Source organism: Bufo gargarizans, chromosome 5 (genome assembly GCF_014858855.1).
Source record: "Bufo gargarizans isolate SCDJY-AF-19 chromosome 5, ASM1485885v1, whole genome shotgun sequence".
Classification (NCBI taxonomy): Eukaryota; Metazoa; Chordata; class Amphibia; order Anura; family Bufonidae; genus Bufo; species Bufo gargarizans.
Window position 1 is genome coordinate 277,402,032 of NC_058084.1, and position 17,019 is coordinate 277,419,050.

The 17,019-nt window shown below is 43.6% G+C and overlaps 1 protein-coding gene across 1 annotated transcript in view; it reads left to right on the forward strand.

Annotated features, from left to right (window-relative positions):
• ICE1 (interactor of little elongation complex ELL subunit 1) overlaps positions 1-17,019 on the forward strand; it is a 169,175-nt gene that overhangs the window by 103,642 nt on the left and 48,514 nt on the right. Inside the window, exons 14-15 of the mRNA XM_044293011.1 lie at positions 598-4,458; positions 10,368-10,536. Of these exons, the coding sequence (XP_044148946.1) occupies positions 598-4,458; positions 10,368-10,536 (4,030 nt within the window). The remainder of the gene's footprint in view (positions 1-597; positions 4,459-10,367; positions 10,537-17,019) is intronic.

Below are 17,019 nucleotides of genomic sequence, written 5' to 3' on the forward strand. Positions count from 1 at the left end.
TTCTATTCACTGAACTTTAAACTTGGCACTGAAGGGGTTGATTCTGTATTTATAGGTTTGTAGAAGTTAGGATTAAGATCTTTTTCTCAACTCTTCATGTTTTAAATTCAGTTTTGAGAACTCCAAAATTAAACCAAGCATCTGTGATAATATCTTGTAGGCAGAGAAACTTCCCAGTAATCTTACAAAAACCTCTGGAAGAGCATGACATTGTGAATGGATTAATGGAATTTAACAAAAAATTGAACTTATACAGCCTTATTCTACATAATTAAAGTAATCTTTATTTCATAATGAAATAACCTTTGGATGGTAATATATTTTCCTCAAAAAGCATTTTATATTAAAAAATCTGATTTAACTAAAAAAAAAATCAGTGATTTTTATCCACCCTGAAGTCTATACAGGGCTTGGAAATTGCTTCTTAAATGGAAATAATGAAACCGGATCACAAATGCAGTCACTGTTTATCGTGGCTTTGCATATGCATTTTGGATAAATAATACTTACTCATACCTACCAAAGTCAAAAAGTTGTGTTTTTTTTGTTTCTGGAGGAAAATATGCAACAAACTAATTTTTATTCTTTTCATTGCAGAATTTGTTTGGGGAATTCACAGACTCGAGTGATACTGAGTGCATTGGTGAACTGTATCTGTTCAACGGTGTTTCACAACTAAAGGAAAAAAATGTACTCCGGTCTGAGAAAAACAGTGATTTGCATGAAGAAGGTGAACATATGTTGCTGGCTGCAGGTAATGTTGCAGTCAAACCAACAGGGTGTCCTAGTGATGGTCCAGACCTAACCATGGATATGGAGATGAGCATAAACGACAACCTTGAGACAACTTCACACATATTGCAAGAGGCGCAGGTGGTGACTCAGGATCCCATCCATATGGAATATGAGAACAGATCTGATCGGCTTTTTAACAGCACAGCATGCTCTAAAGAAATGCCAACTGACACCTTGAAGAGTCCTAATCCAAAATGTCAAAATCCAGAATTTTCTGAAAGACCCATAGCTGAAATTAAAGATGCAAGTTTGTCTCTGGATGCGGAAAATGACATTCAAGATACAGCTTGCCGCACTGAAAAAGAGAACGTGCAATTAGCAAATGTAGTTAACAATTCTACAGCTAGTAAACTGACTACTAGTTGTATTCCAACAATAAATACAATAGAGTCAAATGACACTGTAGGTAAAATTCAGTTTGATAACCAGATTGGTAGTGATCATGAATCATTTACATTCCCTATTGCCAGCAAAAGTCCCAGTTTGGAAAATCTAGTTGTTCATCACAATTTAAACCCAGATAAGGGAATGCCAATTTCTGTGGATGGTCCTATAATTACTATTCAAGACTCTGATGAAAAAACTGTCTTGCATATGCAATCTGAAAATGAAAAGTCAAGCTCTTTAACGGAATTGCATATCAAACAAAATGCGTCCGATAATGGCAGTTTGCCGTCTAAGGAACTGATTGAGCAAAGTTGTTTTAGTACTGTAGTTGTCGATTTGTCTAAATGCAGTTTAGAGCATGTAGACAAAACATTAGACACCATGTCTTCTTTGAATTTGATAAATCAATGCACTGAACAGACAGCACAGCATTGTATTATACCGGTAAGAACGCCAAAAAATGACCCAAAATCTATTCTGAAGCCACTAGAACAAAGCCAACCAAGTGAGCCATTAAGGCAGATATCACCTTTACTTAGTAGCAGTAATCACCTGTCACTTTCAGATTGTAGAGCACTTGGTGTAGATCATGAAAACACCAAGGAGAATTCAGTATATGATAAATCTGAAGACATACTCAAAAAACAAGAGACACATCATGAGGTAGATGCAATTACAATGGACGGAGAAGCTGTTAAGGCTGTATCTTTAAGCGAACATGATTCCATTACTGTTAACGCCATGGAGTCACTGTGTACAGTTATAGACAACAAAAAAGATGGTCTGGAAAAATATTTATCTGAAAAAGAAAAATTATTAAAGCATGAACCTAGGCAACAAAATTGCTGTGACCCTAGGATGGACAAAATCGCCAGAACATCTATAGTTCATAGTGAAGATAATCCACGTGAAGGGAGTTCACCAGATACTGGTGATCACTTTTCCACTGCATTAGGCTTAAATGTACCTCTGGGCTCAACAGTAGATCTGAATACTGAAACAGAGCTGCAGTCATCAAAGGTAGACACTTGTAATGCTTATTCCCCAAAGCTGGTGATTTGTGATGATCACTTATCTCCACCTTCTACTGTACACCTGAATGACAAGTGCACTACATGTATCGATACAAGTACTGACAACTCTAGCCATGATCTGGAAAAGCCCAACCATCAAGATTCTAATAGACTTTCTGTGGTCATTTCCAGTCCTTTAAATGTGGCAGTAGATTCTGAGCCCAATGCTGAAGAAAAAATAATTAAAACCCAGTGTCAAGAAGTAACTCAGAGTATTGAATCCAGCACGGACTTGAATTTAAGCATTTCCAAAAAGACTAACACAATCCTTAGTCCACTTTTAAAGGCTGGTCTTATTCCAGCCGAATCCTCTAAAGTAGTGCCTGTTATTCCACTGCAGCACCTTCAACTATCTTCAGAATCAAATTACTCCTTTAAAAACATAGAGAAGGATAATACTGATACATGTGATGTGTCTCTAGATAGCAGTGAAAGTGAATATGAGTTTCCAGTTCGTAAGGTGAACGTTACACGTGCAGCCTTAAACAATCCAGTTGTTAAAAATGAATCCTTCAAAACTACATCTGATGTAACAAAGGTTGCTGATAATACTTTAATACTATTAAATAAGACTGAACTAGAAGAGCAACCCAAACATTCTACATTAACCCATGATGAAAGAGGACATGTTGCTACAGTAATCATATCTTTAAATGGTAATGATTCTAAAGTGGAGAATGGTATATTGATAAAATCTGAATATTCAGTATTACCCACTGTAGATACAGAGCCAAAGAATGGTGATATTAGTGAAGGACATGTAGTAGAATGCTCCTCAGATGAAAAATCTAAAGACATCTCTTTGCAGGAGCCAGAAAGACAGAGTGCGGTTTCTGAGCATGCTCGCACTGATGATGATGCTGAAAAAAACAAGAATAATGCTGAAACCCGAGGTCAAAGAATTCTTCCTGGTAAAAACCTAATCTGGAATTTTAGTAGACTTGATGATTTTGTTGATCCCAGAGCGAGAGGTTTAACCCGAAAACAGAAGACAAATTCTGATAATGTGTTTGCTAAATTGGAAAATTCTGTCACTTTACAAAAACAGTTCACTTCCAACAATCTCAAATCTCCTAGCTTTCAAACTGTACGAAAAGAAAATCCTCCACCTAGGCTTTCTCAAGGGGGAATAGTTTCTCTAACTGCACAAGTAGGGCAAACTGTTCTGGCAAATGCTGACACCTCCACCAGCACCGGTCATTCACCAGAAACTATAAATAAAGTAAGGTCTGAAATGGGTCCACCATTGCCTCCCCTACTTGGTCCATTGTTGTCAACTCCTCCACAAACTGTGCGCACTTTCTCGCCCATTATGTCTTCCTCAAGTCGTTCATCGTTGCCATCTCCCCTTGATGAATTAATTTCTCCTTTACCGGGGACGCCATTTCCACCATTGATGTCGCCATTATGCGGTGGACGTAAACGGAAATCTCCTGTATTTAATACTCCATCTCCTGCTGAGAAAGCAAACCGAAGAATATTGTCTTCTCCTTTGCAGTTTTGTGCTGCCACTCCAAAACATGCTGTTCCTGTTCCAGGAAGATTGCCTCTTTCTGCTAATGGAAGTTCTACATGTAATGTTCAAGAAAATTCTGTGAAAATTCTAGATACCATGTACCCAGAATTGTCTGCACGGGCCAGGACTTTGAACATATTAAAGGGTAATGTTCAGTTGAACAGGGGTATGTCTGGAGATGGCCAAAATCTGCCTGTTAGCCAGATAACTGGTTTTAAGTCAATTACATCCACCTCAACAGTATTCATAAAAACTGGGACCAGCAATAAAGGGCAACCGATCACTTGTGAAACTCAACTGTCATCTGAGAGCTGCAATTCTGTAAATAAGAGAGCAATAGATACTTTCCAAATGCCTAAAAGTGCCAAAAGACTAAGGCTTGACAGTGAGCCTCCTGTTGTGGAAAGTGTGAAAGACTGTTTGACAACACCTGCAAAGAGCCTAGATACACAGAATGTAGAGGAATCCTGTCAAAACTTTAGATACTGTGAGTCACTTCCAGATATTGTGAAAGACAGTAGTATTGATGAAGATATTATAACAAATGCTCTTAAAAAAGTAGAAGAATTGTCTTTTGACCTTTTCCCTGTAATTAAGAGCCATGTTCACGCAGGGACAATTCCCAATGTTCCAGTAATGAGAAATGAGGAGAAAGAAGTGATTTATGAATTCAGCAGCTCAAAAAAAGTAAGTCTTGCAACCGTATCAAATAATATAAATATATATATATATTTATTTGCTTTTTTTCATAAAATTCAACATGGTTGCCATTGAAGAAAAACATTATACTTTTCATTTTTTGCAAGCTTTATAGTAACTTTGTATAATGCTGTACTGCTAGTGACAGTCCAACAGTGAAGCATGACACGTTGCATTAAAGAGGACCTTTAGCCACAAAATTCTGTGCGATCTGCAGGCCTAGTGGTGTAGAGCATGAGCAGCTGAGCAGATTTATACATGCTTAGTTTTCTGCTTCATAAGATGCACTTTTTTCCCCAAAGAGTGGGGGGAAGATGGTAGTGTGTCTTACAACGTGAATACTAGTGAGCGATTTCATTATGAAAGCTCTCACTAGTATGCAGGAGGCACGGGAACAGTGACTGTAGCGCTGCTAACTCTTGCTGTACTCGCCGCTCCCTGGTCTTCCTCCGCATGCCACGCTGCACTGTCCTGACTGCATATTGGATGTAGTCTGCAGACTATGACCTGATGTTGTAAGCAGTCAGGTTACAGTGCAGCACAGCCTGGAGAAGACCAGGAAGCGGTGACTGGAGGAGAGACCATTGGATCTGCAGAGTGGCGGCAGAGCAGGAGAGGTAAGTTCATTTAATCTCTGATGCGAATATGATCAAGGTCTGAAATGGTGGTTGGATCTGAGGTCTGACATGGGGGCCTGATCTGATATGGGGGTCTATAATCTGAGGTGACTCATCAAGTGAAAAATGCAGTTGCTTTGTGGAATAAGATTCAGTAAGACTTCTAATTTTATATATTTAAGCATTTTTCTCTGACTAAAGTTGTACACGAGGGGAGGTGTTATCAGTGATGGATATCAATCCCTGTGTGTGTGTGTGTGTGTGTGTATGTGTGTATATATATATATATATATATATATATATATATATATATATATATATATATATATATATATATATATATATATAAAATATATTTATTAGGGTTGTTGCGGGTATCGAAATTTCGATACCCAATCGATACTTTTGTCCCGGTATCGATACGATACCGGGATTTCCGTTTTTTCGATACTGGGCTGCGCTTCTGCGCAGTCTAGTATCTCTGAACATGAGCGCGCTGCTATCGGCGCGCTCATGTTCTCTCTCAGCAGCACGGGGAGAAGGAAGCTGTCCTCCCTCCCCCTGTGCTGCTGCCGCTGCCACCAATGAGAAGCGAGGGGCGGAGGAGGGGCGGCAATGAGAAGCGAGGGGCGGCAATGAAGAGGGCGGCAATGAGAAGAGAGGGGCGGAGGAGGGGCGGGCGCACTGCGCCACCAATGATAGGATTATTTCCACACAGAGCGGCGCCCAGCGATGCCCCAGCACTCACCATTAGTCCTGGGCTCTGCTCCGTTCGCCTGCAGTGCCCCATTACTGTCTCCTCTCCTGCTCCACATGCTGCTGATTACTATCGGAGCGATGGGAGGAGACATCAGCTTCACTAGTGGGCGTTCCTTCTCCCTGCGCTGCGATTGGACAGCGCTACAGCCAGGGAGAAGGAACGCCCACTAGTGAATCTGATGTCTCCTCCCATCGCTCCGATAGTAATCAGCAGCATGTGGAGTAGGACAGGAGACAGTAATGGGGCACTGCGGGCGAACGGAGCGGCGCCCAGGACTAATGGTGAGTGCTGGGACATTGCTGGGCTGTGTGGCCTGATAGTGAAAGTCTGGACTCATATACAGTAGTCAGTCTTTAACACATACAGGAGGCGGGTGCCGGCAGCAGAATCGCATTGCCGGCACCCTGCCCCTGACAGGGAGCTGCGATCAGCGGCAGTTAACTGCCGCTGATCTGCCAGTACCCGCCTCCTGTATAAAGAGGTAGTTATCATTGCCCCCCACCCATCCCATTAAAATCATTGGTGGCACAGTGCGCCGGCCCCTCTCAACCCCCCAGTATTAAAATCATTGGTGGCAGTGGCCACAGGGACCTCTCTCCCCCCCCCCCCCCCCCCTCATTGGTGGTGCAGTGGCAGCTTCTGATCGGAGCCCCAGCTGTGTAAGCCTGGGGCTCCGATCGGTTACCATGGCAGCCAGGACGCTACAGAAGCCCTGGTTGCCATGGTAACATCCCTGATGCTGTGTGCACAAAGCACAGAGCAGCAGGGACAGTGTGGAGTCCTATTCACCCTGATAGAGCTGAATAGGACAAGGGATGAAAGATCCCAGGTTCTAGCCCCTTAGGGGGAAATAGTTATTAAATAAAAAGTGTAAAAAAACAAACAAAAAACACTAAAATATGAAGTATAAATCACCCCCTTTTCCCAATTTCACATATAAAATATATAAATAATAAACATATTACATCGCCACGTCAGAAAAGTCCAAACTATTAAAATATATTCAAAAAATCTAGGTGGTGAATGCCGGAACAGAAAAAATAAAATAAAACTGCGCGATTCGCCATTTTTTGTTTATTTTTTTCGCGTGGTATCGAATGGTATCGAGTATCTCAATACTTTTTCATGGTATCGAAACCGAATCAAAAAATTGGTATCGCAACAACTCTAATAAATATATATATATATGTGTGTGTGTGTGTATATATAATTATAAAAAGATATGTTTAAATTACAAGTTTTTCTGAATCTCTTCCCATCAAACTATATACTGCCTGTCCAAAAAAAGTCGCCACCAAAAAATATTTAGTTGGCCCGCCTTTAGCTTTGATTAGGGCATGCATTCGCTGTGGCATTGTTTCGATAAGCTTCTGCATTGTCACAAGATTTATTTCCATCCAGTGTTGCATTATTTTTTCACCAAGATCTTGCATTGATGATGGTAGAGTCTGACTGCTGCGCAAAGCCTTCTCCAGCACATCCCAAAGATTCTCAATGGGTTTAAGATTTGGACTCTGGTGGCCAATCCATGTGTGAAAATAATGTCTCATGCTCCCTGAACCACTCTTTCACAATTTGAGCCTGATGAATCCTGGCATTGTCTTCTTGGAATATGCCTGTGCCATCAGGGAAGAAAACATCCATTGATGCAATAACCTGGTCATTCAGTATGTTCAGGTAGTCAGCTGACCTCATTCTTGGAGCACATACTGTTGCTGAACCTAGACCTGACCAACTGCAGCAACCCCATATCGTAGCATTGCCCCCACAGGCTTGTACAGTAGGCACTAGGCATTATGGGTGCATCACTTCATCTGCCTCTCTATTTACCCCGATTCGCCCATCACTCTGGAACAGGGTAAATCTGGACTCATCAGACCACATGACCTTCTTCCATTGCTCCCGAGTCCAATCTTTATGCTCCCTAGTAAATTGAAGCCTTTTTTTTTCTGGTTTGCCTCACTGACTAGTGATACTCTTATGGCTACACAGCTGGTCAGTCCCAATCCCTTGAGTTCCCTTCACATTGTGCGTGTGAAAATGCTCTTACTTTCACTATTAGGCCTCACCAAACGGCGGCTAGGATGCGGACCAAAACAATGGCCGTGTGCATGAGGCCTTAAACGTAGCTCTGAGTTCTACTGTTTTTTCTTCGATTTGATTTCACCAAACGTTTAAGTGATCGCGATCATTTAGGATTTTTTTCTCTCCACATTTCTTCCTCGAATACACTGGGTCTCCACTATCCTTCCAGTTTTTAATAATGCATTGGACAGTTCTTAACTCTGCTTGATGCATGCCAATGATTTGACACTTCTCAAACAGACTAAAATGTTTTCCACAACCACGAGATGTGTCTTTCGACATGGTTGTTTAAGAAGTGAGAAGCAACTCATTGCACCAGTTGGGGTTAAATAGCTTGTTGCCAGCTGAAAGATAATCGCCCATGCAGTAATTATCCAATAGGAGGCTCATACCTCTTTGCTTAGTTAAATCCCGGTGGCAACTTTTTTTTTTTTTCTCCTTGGGAGAGGCAGTGTATATACAAATTGTTCAGCTTCTGCTCAGACATTTCTTCCTGTAGATGGCATTGTGTTTTATAGACAGATCCCCTTTATGGCCTCATGCACACGATGGCCATTTTTAGCACCAATGAAAGTCTATGGGGCTATTCACATGACCATTCTTTTAAAAATAGGACATGTTGCACGATCAGACGGACCCATTGAAATCAATGGGACCGTTTTTAATGGCCTATTGACAGGAGTGCAGCCGTCTAACGGCCGTTAAAAGTGGGTACACTTTACCTAGGAGGGGTAAAAAAAAAAAACTTGCCTCATCCACTTGCTCGCAGGACCTGCGATATGCATGGTTAAATAACCCGTGGGAGCGTGCAGTGACGTCATCACGCACCTTCGGCAGGTCCTGTTCTGTGAAGAGAAGATACTGCTGCAGCGCGAGAAAGTGGATAGGATGTTTTTTTTGTAAAATCAACACAAAAAAGTGTGATGGGACATTATTTAAGATGGGGCCCTACATTGGGGTCATTATTAAAGCTATGGACATAGAAAAAAAAAAAATATCGTACACTATACGGGGACATTATTTTAACTGGGGCCCTACATGGGGGTATTATTAAAGCTGGGGGCACTATAAAAAAAAATTACACCTTGGAAGACATTATTTTAGCTGGGGCCAAAATAGGGTCATTATTAAAGCTGGGGGCAGTAAAAAAAAAAAAAGTCTTACACTATGGGGGAAATTATTTTAGCTGGGGGCCTACATGGGGGCATTATTAAAGTGAACCTGTCATCACTAATGCCAACGGCAGTATAAAGAAGAGACAGGCGAGTTGATTTCAGCGGTCTGTCATTTATAAGCCAAAAGTGGTTGCTGAGAACCAACATCACAATCCTTGCAGACTGGTCCTGAAAAAGAGTCACGGCCACCTGAGAAGAGTCATGGTTATTCATCATGACTTCCTGCTCTCCCTGCCCACCTGCTGATGACTGACTGTCTTCTACCTAGTTTTCTCCCTTTCTCTCTAGGAGAGAACTGCCAATCAGCAGAAGATGGGTGAGAGAGCAGGAGATTATGTATAACCATGACTCTTCTCAGGTAGATTTGACTCTTTCCCAGGCCTGGGCTGCAGTGGTTATGATGCTGGTTCTCGGCAGCCACTTACTTTTAGCTGATGAGTGACAAAATGCTGAAATCGTTATTTCTGTCACTAATTTATGCTGCCCTTAGTGAGGCTCCCTTCAAAGCTGGGGGCAGCAAAAAAATAAATAATCCTACACTATGGGGGACATTATTTTACCAGGGGGCCTACCATCCTGTGAGTGTTTTCAGAAGGGTGGGTCTAGAAATAACTGCCAATCAAGTTCATCCATTTTTAATGTCCGCATTTAACGGACACGAGAAACTGATGCAAAACTGACATTAAAAACGGGAACACGGCCAGAAAATCCATTCACACACTGATGCAACATGGCCATGAAAAACTGACAGTGTGTCAGTTTTTAACTGACTTTTTTTTTTTCACTGCATTGTGCATGTAGCCTAAATGTTTTTGTATCTTATAACAAGGTCCTTAACAAATACATTACATTGCACCCTTCAGCTAAATGTGTGAGACGCAATTCAACAGCACCCAAATTTGCTTCAGAAGTAGCAGTTGGCTGTAACACTTTTCTTACAGTATTTTGTAAATTGATGCGTTTATATAAACTTTGCCAGATTTACTTAAAGGAGTTGTCTGAGATCAGAAAGGGTCCATTTTTGCTACAGGAAAGAGTTGTACTGTTTCTGGGGATTAGAAACGTAGGTATACTTTATCGCACAGTTAATGATTTCTAGGTTTTCTAAAAGGGACACTACTGTCAAAAAGGGGTACTTCTAAACTCAATCTTCATAGAAAACTTTACATTTGTTAAGGTAGCAGGTGTGGATTTTAAAAATATTTAATATATTATGGATTTTTTTTTAAACATTTCCATTTTTTCCCCCTCTTTTTTTAGGGTTTAGCTGATCGTTTTTTACATGTTCTTTTAAAAAAACTTAATACTGGAAAGATGTCATTGGACAGTGTGTATCTTCAGGCTTTGTGCAGAGTATATGTGGGTTTGTGTCGTCAGCTTGGAGACATTGAAAGAGCAAGGATTCTTTGCTACAGTATACTTAAAGAAGGTGGGTTTTATGTTATAAACTGTAAAGCATTAGAAATCATGGAGGGGTCTGAAATTCACATTGTAGGTGCATTCCCACTCTGAGAGACAGAATAAAAAATAAAAAAATCGGGAATCACATTGTATGATTTTTAAAGAATTTGTCTTGCACTGCTGAACATAAGTATTTGAACACCTGAGAAAATCGGTGTTAATATTTGGTACAGAAACCTTTTGTTTGCAGTTACAGATCAAATGTTTCCTGTAGTTCTTGACCAGGTTTGCACACACTGTACACAAAAACAGGGATTTTGGCCCACTCCTCCACACAGATCTCCTCTAGATCTGTCAGGTTTCGGGACTGTCGCCACACAGAGTTTCAGCTACCTCCAAAGATGTTCTATTGGATTTAGGTCTGGAGACTGGCTAGGCCTCTCCAGAACCTTGATATGCTTCTTACGGAGCCACTCCTTGGTTATCCTGGCTGTGTGCTTCGGGTCGTTGTCATGTTGGAAGACCCCAGCCACCACCCATCTTCAATGCTCTGACTTGGGGAAGGAGGTTGTTGCTCAAAATCTTACAATAAATGGCTCCATTTATCCTCTCTTTAATACAGTGCAGTTGTCCTGTCCCCTTCGCAGAAAAGCATGATGTTACCACCCCCATGCTTTACAGTAGGGATGGTGTTCTTGGGATGCAACACATCCTTCTTTTTCCTCCAAACACGAGTGAAGTTTAGACTAAAAAGTTCTACTTTGGTCTCATCTGACAACATGACTTTCTCCCAAGCCTCCTCTGGATCATCCAGATGGTCATTGGCAAACTTCAGACGGGCCTGGACATGTGATGACTTGAGCAGGGGAACCTTCCGTGCAATGCATGATTTGAAACCATGACTGCGTAGTGTTCTACAGACAGTGACCTTTTGAAACTGTTGTCCCAGCTCTCCATGTCATTGCCCAGCTCCTCCCTTGTTGTTCCGGGCTGATTCCTCACCTTTCCCATCATCGGTGATACCCCACAACGTGAGATCTTGCATAAAGCCCCAGTCCGAGGGAGACTGACAGTTTTTAGCCTCTTTCATTTTCTAACAATTGCTCCAACAGTTGATCTATCTTCACCAAGCTGCTTGGCAATTGCCTTGTAGCCCTTTCTAGCGTTGTGGTGGTCCACAATTTTGTCTCTTGTGTCTTTTGACAGCTCTTTGGTCTTGCCCATGGTAGTAGTTGGTGTCTGACTGACTTTGGGGTGGACAGGGGTCGTTAAAGAGCTCAGACAGGTTCTACTAAGTTAGATTAATGAGTGAAGTAGAGGTGGACTTTTTAAAGGCACAGTAACAGATCTTTGAGAGCCAGAATTCTGGATGTTTCTCAGGTGTTGAAATACTTATGTTCAACAGTGCAAGATAAATAAATTATTTTAAAATCATATGGGAATGCACCTACAATGTGAATTTTAGACCCCTCCATGATTTTTAAGTGGGAGAACTTGCCCAATTGCAGGGTGTTCAAATACCTCTGTTCCTCACTGTATATATTTTTAATTATTTTGTTGTAGTTGAATATGATGGCATTTTTTTTTTATAATTTTTTTTTTAATCTACTTTAACCTCTTATCACATTTACATGTACAATGAGATGTGCTTTGTTGCCACATTCCCACATGCACTTAAAGGGTGGTGATGTGTGGCATTTGAGAAGTTAGTCACATTGACCAATCTCTGACCTGGCAGCCTCCAGGCCTGCGATCTGCAGTAGCCTATTAGTCCCAGAAGTCTTGCAGTTTATTATGAGTGTTAAAAGGAATGTGTCATCAGAAGAAGGAAGAAAAATAAAAAGGCACTATCTGGTTTTAACTAGCAGTAAAAAATTATATAGGCAACACATTCAAAATAATGTAAAAGCCCTTCTCCCCCTTCAAAAATGCTTTGTCTGAAGCAAAATATAAAATACACATAATTGACATCAGTAATGACCCAAACTATTATGTTTTCACATTAGTGGTTGTGCAACAGTAGGGGTGATTTGTCAAACTTCCCCACTTTCCTGGACCTGTAAAGCGAAGATTACTTACCTGCTTCCTGGCGCTGGCTCCTTGCTTCTCCTTCAGTCCTGCAATGCTCCGCTTGTCGCCCCCACTGTGTCATGTGACTGGTCACTGCCACAGCAGATGTTTGGCTGTGGTGATGTCAAACCAGATGTTTATAGTGAGAGAGGCCAGCAGAGCATTGCACGCCTGGAGGAGGTGCTGGGGGCCAGCTCCGGGAAGCAGGCAAGTAGTCTTCCATTCACATTTGTTGTTTTATTCATCTTGCCTCTAAAAAAAAAAGTTATAAACAATGTAAATCCAAAATGTTAGCAATAAATGTCAACTCATCCATCAAAACAAAGCCCTCACTCAGCTCCATAATTTATTTATTTTTTTGCCAAACTAATAAAGCTTAAGGGTTTTCTAAGACTTAAAGGGAACCTGTCATGTGGATATTTGATTATAATCTAACTAGTTATATACAATCAGTAACTACTAAAAAGTACCTTAGATGTATTCACTTACTGGTGTGACAGATGGTTACCTCATAATATACACACAAAGATGCCGCATGCTAATGAGCTGATTGGAGTCCGGCGTGAGGTCATCGAGTCCAGCGTATATTTAATTCAGAGCTATAGCCACTCCCCTGCCCACCTGCTGCTGATTCCTATGGAAGCAAACTGTCACTCAGCAGCAGGTGGGCGGGGAGAGTCAGGAGCTCATGAATATTCATGACTCATCATTATCAGCTCGAGGTTTTCAATACAAGATCTTGGCAGATTGACTGGGTCAATTAAAGAAAGTGACCCAGCATTTTGCTAAGCGAATCAGTCAATTATTTATGTTGCCCTTAGTTAGGACACCATAAAACTGGTGACAGGTTCCCTTTAAATACAGATGACCCATCCTCTGGATAGGTCATCTGTATCCGATCGTGTGGGTCTTTCTCCTGGGACTTACACCGAGCAGCTGTTTAAGAAGACACCAGCACTCCTGTGAGCACCAGAACCTTCTACTCTCCAAGCACAGTGCTGTACATAGTATAGTGGCTGTGCTTGGTATTGCAGCTCAGCCCTATTCACTTGTATGGGACTGAGCTGTGCCTAGGCCATGTGACCAATGAACAAGTCATGACTGGGCCTATGTATAGCCGAAATGAGGCAGTAGCGCTACTGCGAGAGGAAGTCCTGGGTGTTGAACCCCCAGCAATCGGATACTGATGACCAATCCAGAGGATAGGTCATTAGTATTTAAGTCTCGGAAATCCACATATGCATAAACTCTTTAACATTGAAATTGCAGGATCAAAGTTTTTTAGCTACATGAAACCTCAAAAATCAGATTGTCATGTTGATGATCATGCAACACCTCCTGTTCGTCAACGTGCCAGAGTTTGTCACTGAATCAATGAACTGAGAAACCTTGGTTTATCACTCCGACAGATTTGCTGTGTGTCTAGGCCAAGATGTCAGCACTGTTCAACATCAACTGGAATAGTAGCGAGTCAGATGGGCAGGGAACGGTCAGACAGATATGGTTATGGGTGCATGTATAGTGGTAGTGACTGAGATGCGGAGATGAGAGACAGACTGAGAAGCCTGCCTCGATTTGTCAAGGTACCGTTACACGAGGTGATGGATGAATTGTTTCTTGGTGTAGTGAACGTTTTAGACCCCTCAATTGTTGTATAGAAAATCCTAATTTCTCGCCCATTTTCCTTGGGGGACACCGAAGACCTTGGGTATAGCTCAGCTCCCTAGGAGGCGTGACACTAAGTGAAAACTGTTAAGCCCCTCCTCCATAGCTATACCATCAGCCTGGAGAGAGAGACTGCCAGTTTTTGCTTAGTGTCCAAGAAGGCGAGATACTCCCTGCTCTGCAGGGCTGTTTTCTCCTTGTTTTAGTTTTTTGATTTTTTACTTTTTCTTTTTCTTCCAGACCATCAGGGACAACAGAGACTCACTAGACCTCTGTTTCTACCGGGGTTGAGCTGCGCCAGTGCCGGTCATCCGCACTGCTGCCTCCCCCACAGAAGGCAAGGAGGACCAGGGCAGCCTAGCTCCCCTGCATCCCGCCAGCGCAAGGGTCGCCCACACGCCAAGTTCCTCTTCCAGCGTCCTGCCACTACGGTGCCAGTAGCTGAAGGGGCAACCCTGCTGGAACGGACTGAGGGTGAAGACGGCTGATGGTGAGAGAGTGGCTTCTCCAGCCCTACTGGGGTTGTTCTCTCGCCGGTAGGTTGCTGGCCATGTGCATGACCCCCTTCCATGGCGGGGTGTTTGCACTCTCACTGGATCCGCTGCCGGCCATATGCATGACGCGCCCCCCCCCCCCTTTCGTGGGCGGTGTATCGTACTCTCACTGGATTCGCTGCCGGCCATTGGCATGCCTCCTTTCCTCAGACGACATACATATACTCTCACTGACTGTGTTTGTTCTCTCGCCAATACGTTGCTGGCCATGTTCATAAACCCCCCCCTTTCTGGGCGGCATACTGCACTCTCACTGGATACGTTGCTGGCCATGAGCATGGCCCTCTAATATGGGTGGAATGCTTGCACTTCCATTGGATACGGTGCTGGCCTTGTGCATGACCACCCCTTATTCCACGGGTGGAATTTTGAACGTTCACGAGATTCACAGCTGTCCTTGTATATGCTGTGCTGGACTGGTACACGTCCCCCTCCGTTGGCGGAGTGGTTGCACACTCATGAAATTCGGTGTTGGGGGGATTATTGCAGAATCACTTAATGCTAGGATAACCCTGTGCATGCCCCCCTTTCACTAGGTGGTTCTTCCTGCTGGATACTGTGCGGCCATGTGCATCTGGGCGGAATATGGTATGTCTTACTTTTCCGAAGTAGGTACTGGCCTTGGCATACCCCCTTTTTGGGGCGGGCCTTTGCACTCTTGCCGACTGCAGTGTTTGCCAGGTACATCCCCCCCCCCCCCCCCCCCTCCTTCTGGGCGGACTGCTTGCGTTCCATCGCATGCCGTACTAGTCTTGTGCATAACTCCCTTTCAGGTTGCACTTTGCATTTCCGTAGATACCGTGGGACTCTGTGGCTGGCCCCCTTCACTGAGTGACTATTTTTGCAGTGAGCGGACGAGCTTGTGCGCTCTATGCGTTGTTTGGGCCGTGTATGCCTTCTCCCGTAGGTGGGTTGGCCTTCTCACTACTTACGGGGCTGCGCGTACGTTTTCCTCACTTCCTCCATACAACATACTTTTTTCTCTTGGGATACGATGCTTGTCGCAAGCCTTGCACTCTTCTCTGAAGAGATCATTCTGTTCGCCTGTATAACCCTAAGGTGTTGTCAAACAATAAATGAATGCCCAATGTATTCAAAGATATATACTTATATATTAAGTAGAAGGGCTCTACTGCACCGAGCTGGGGGGTACTCATTCTCTGGTTTGGATTGTATATTGTGGTCCTGTTGTAACGGCATCCACCATGTTCGTTGGCCCTTCGTGGTTCCTAGATGCGTACCCATTCGTCCTCCCGCGACATTGCTTCCCTGCGCAAGCGGTCACTGGGTCGAGAGTGTTGTCTGCAGTGCCACTCGACTTATACTTTGGCTCTGGCAGGACTACTGTTCCCTCGCCTACTACCATTTCCTCTTCTTTGGATGCAGTGTGGTAGGAGTCCTTTCTATTGGCGCCCTCTGCGCTTCAGTCTGATCTGCTACCAGGTTCGGGACGCTTTTCTCGGGTAGGTCACCCAACTTCTCTTGAGTGCTCGATTATCCAGGTCTGGGGGACCTCCACTGTGGGTTCTTCAGGGTATTCGCCTTCTGTGAGGCGGTGAGCAGGGCGTCTCAGAGTAGCGGGATTCTGCTTTTGAGCTGCCATATGGCTTCCCTGTTGCCCACTCCTCCTTTCGGTCGAGGGTGTTATGCCGGACTCTGCCTCGACTGCTTTTCCTCGCTGGCTCTGTTTTGGCTCCCGGTTGGGGCATATCACTCCGATGTGGCTTCTGCCCCGTCCAGAGCATGGTTGTTCACTTGGAAGGTTCTGGTGTTCCTTGTGGTCTCGTACCATCTCCCTCGTTCTCATTGGCAGTACTAGCTGTGTGCCTACTACGTTCTGTCCTCCCGCTGGGGACTTACCTTCTCGGTAACTTGAGAGGACTACCCTTCGGTCAAGATTGTCCTTAGATCTCCCACACCAGGACTGTAGAACACCTTCCTGTGGTTGCTACGTCGACATGGACTTTAGCCTGTCTTGTCCTGGCATCTGTCGGATGCTGGGCGGACCTTTTTTTTCGGTTCCTTCCGTCTTTCCTTCTTCTGCTCCCCCACTCCGGGTGGATACGGGACAACGTTGCTTGGGGGCAGACTGGACCGGTTTTGCCGACCCTTCTGCCTGTGTTACTGGTCTGCGCCTGATCACATTGGGTTTTCTCCCGCTTGCCAGGCGATTCCAGCGGGCACAATGGTGTTCGCTCCCGGCCGCGCTTCGTCCAGGATCT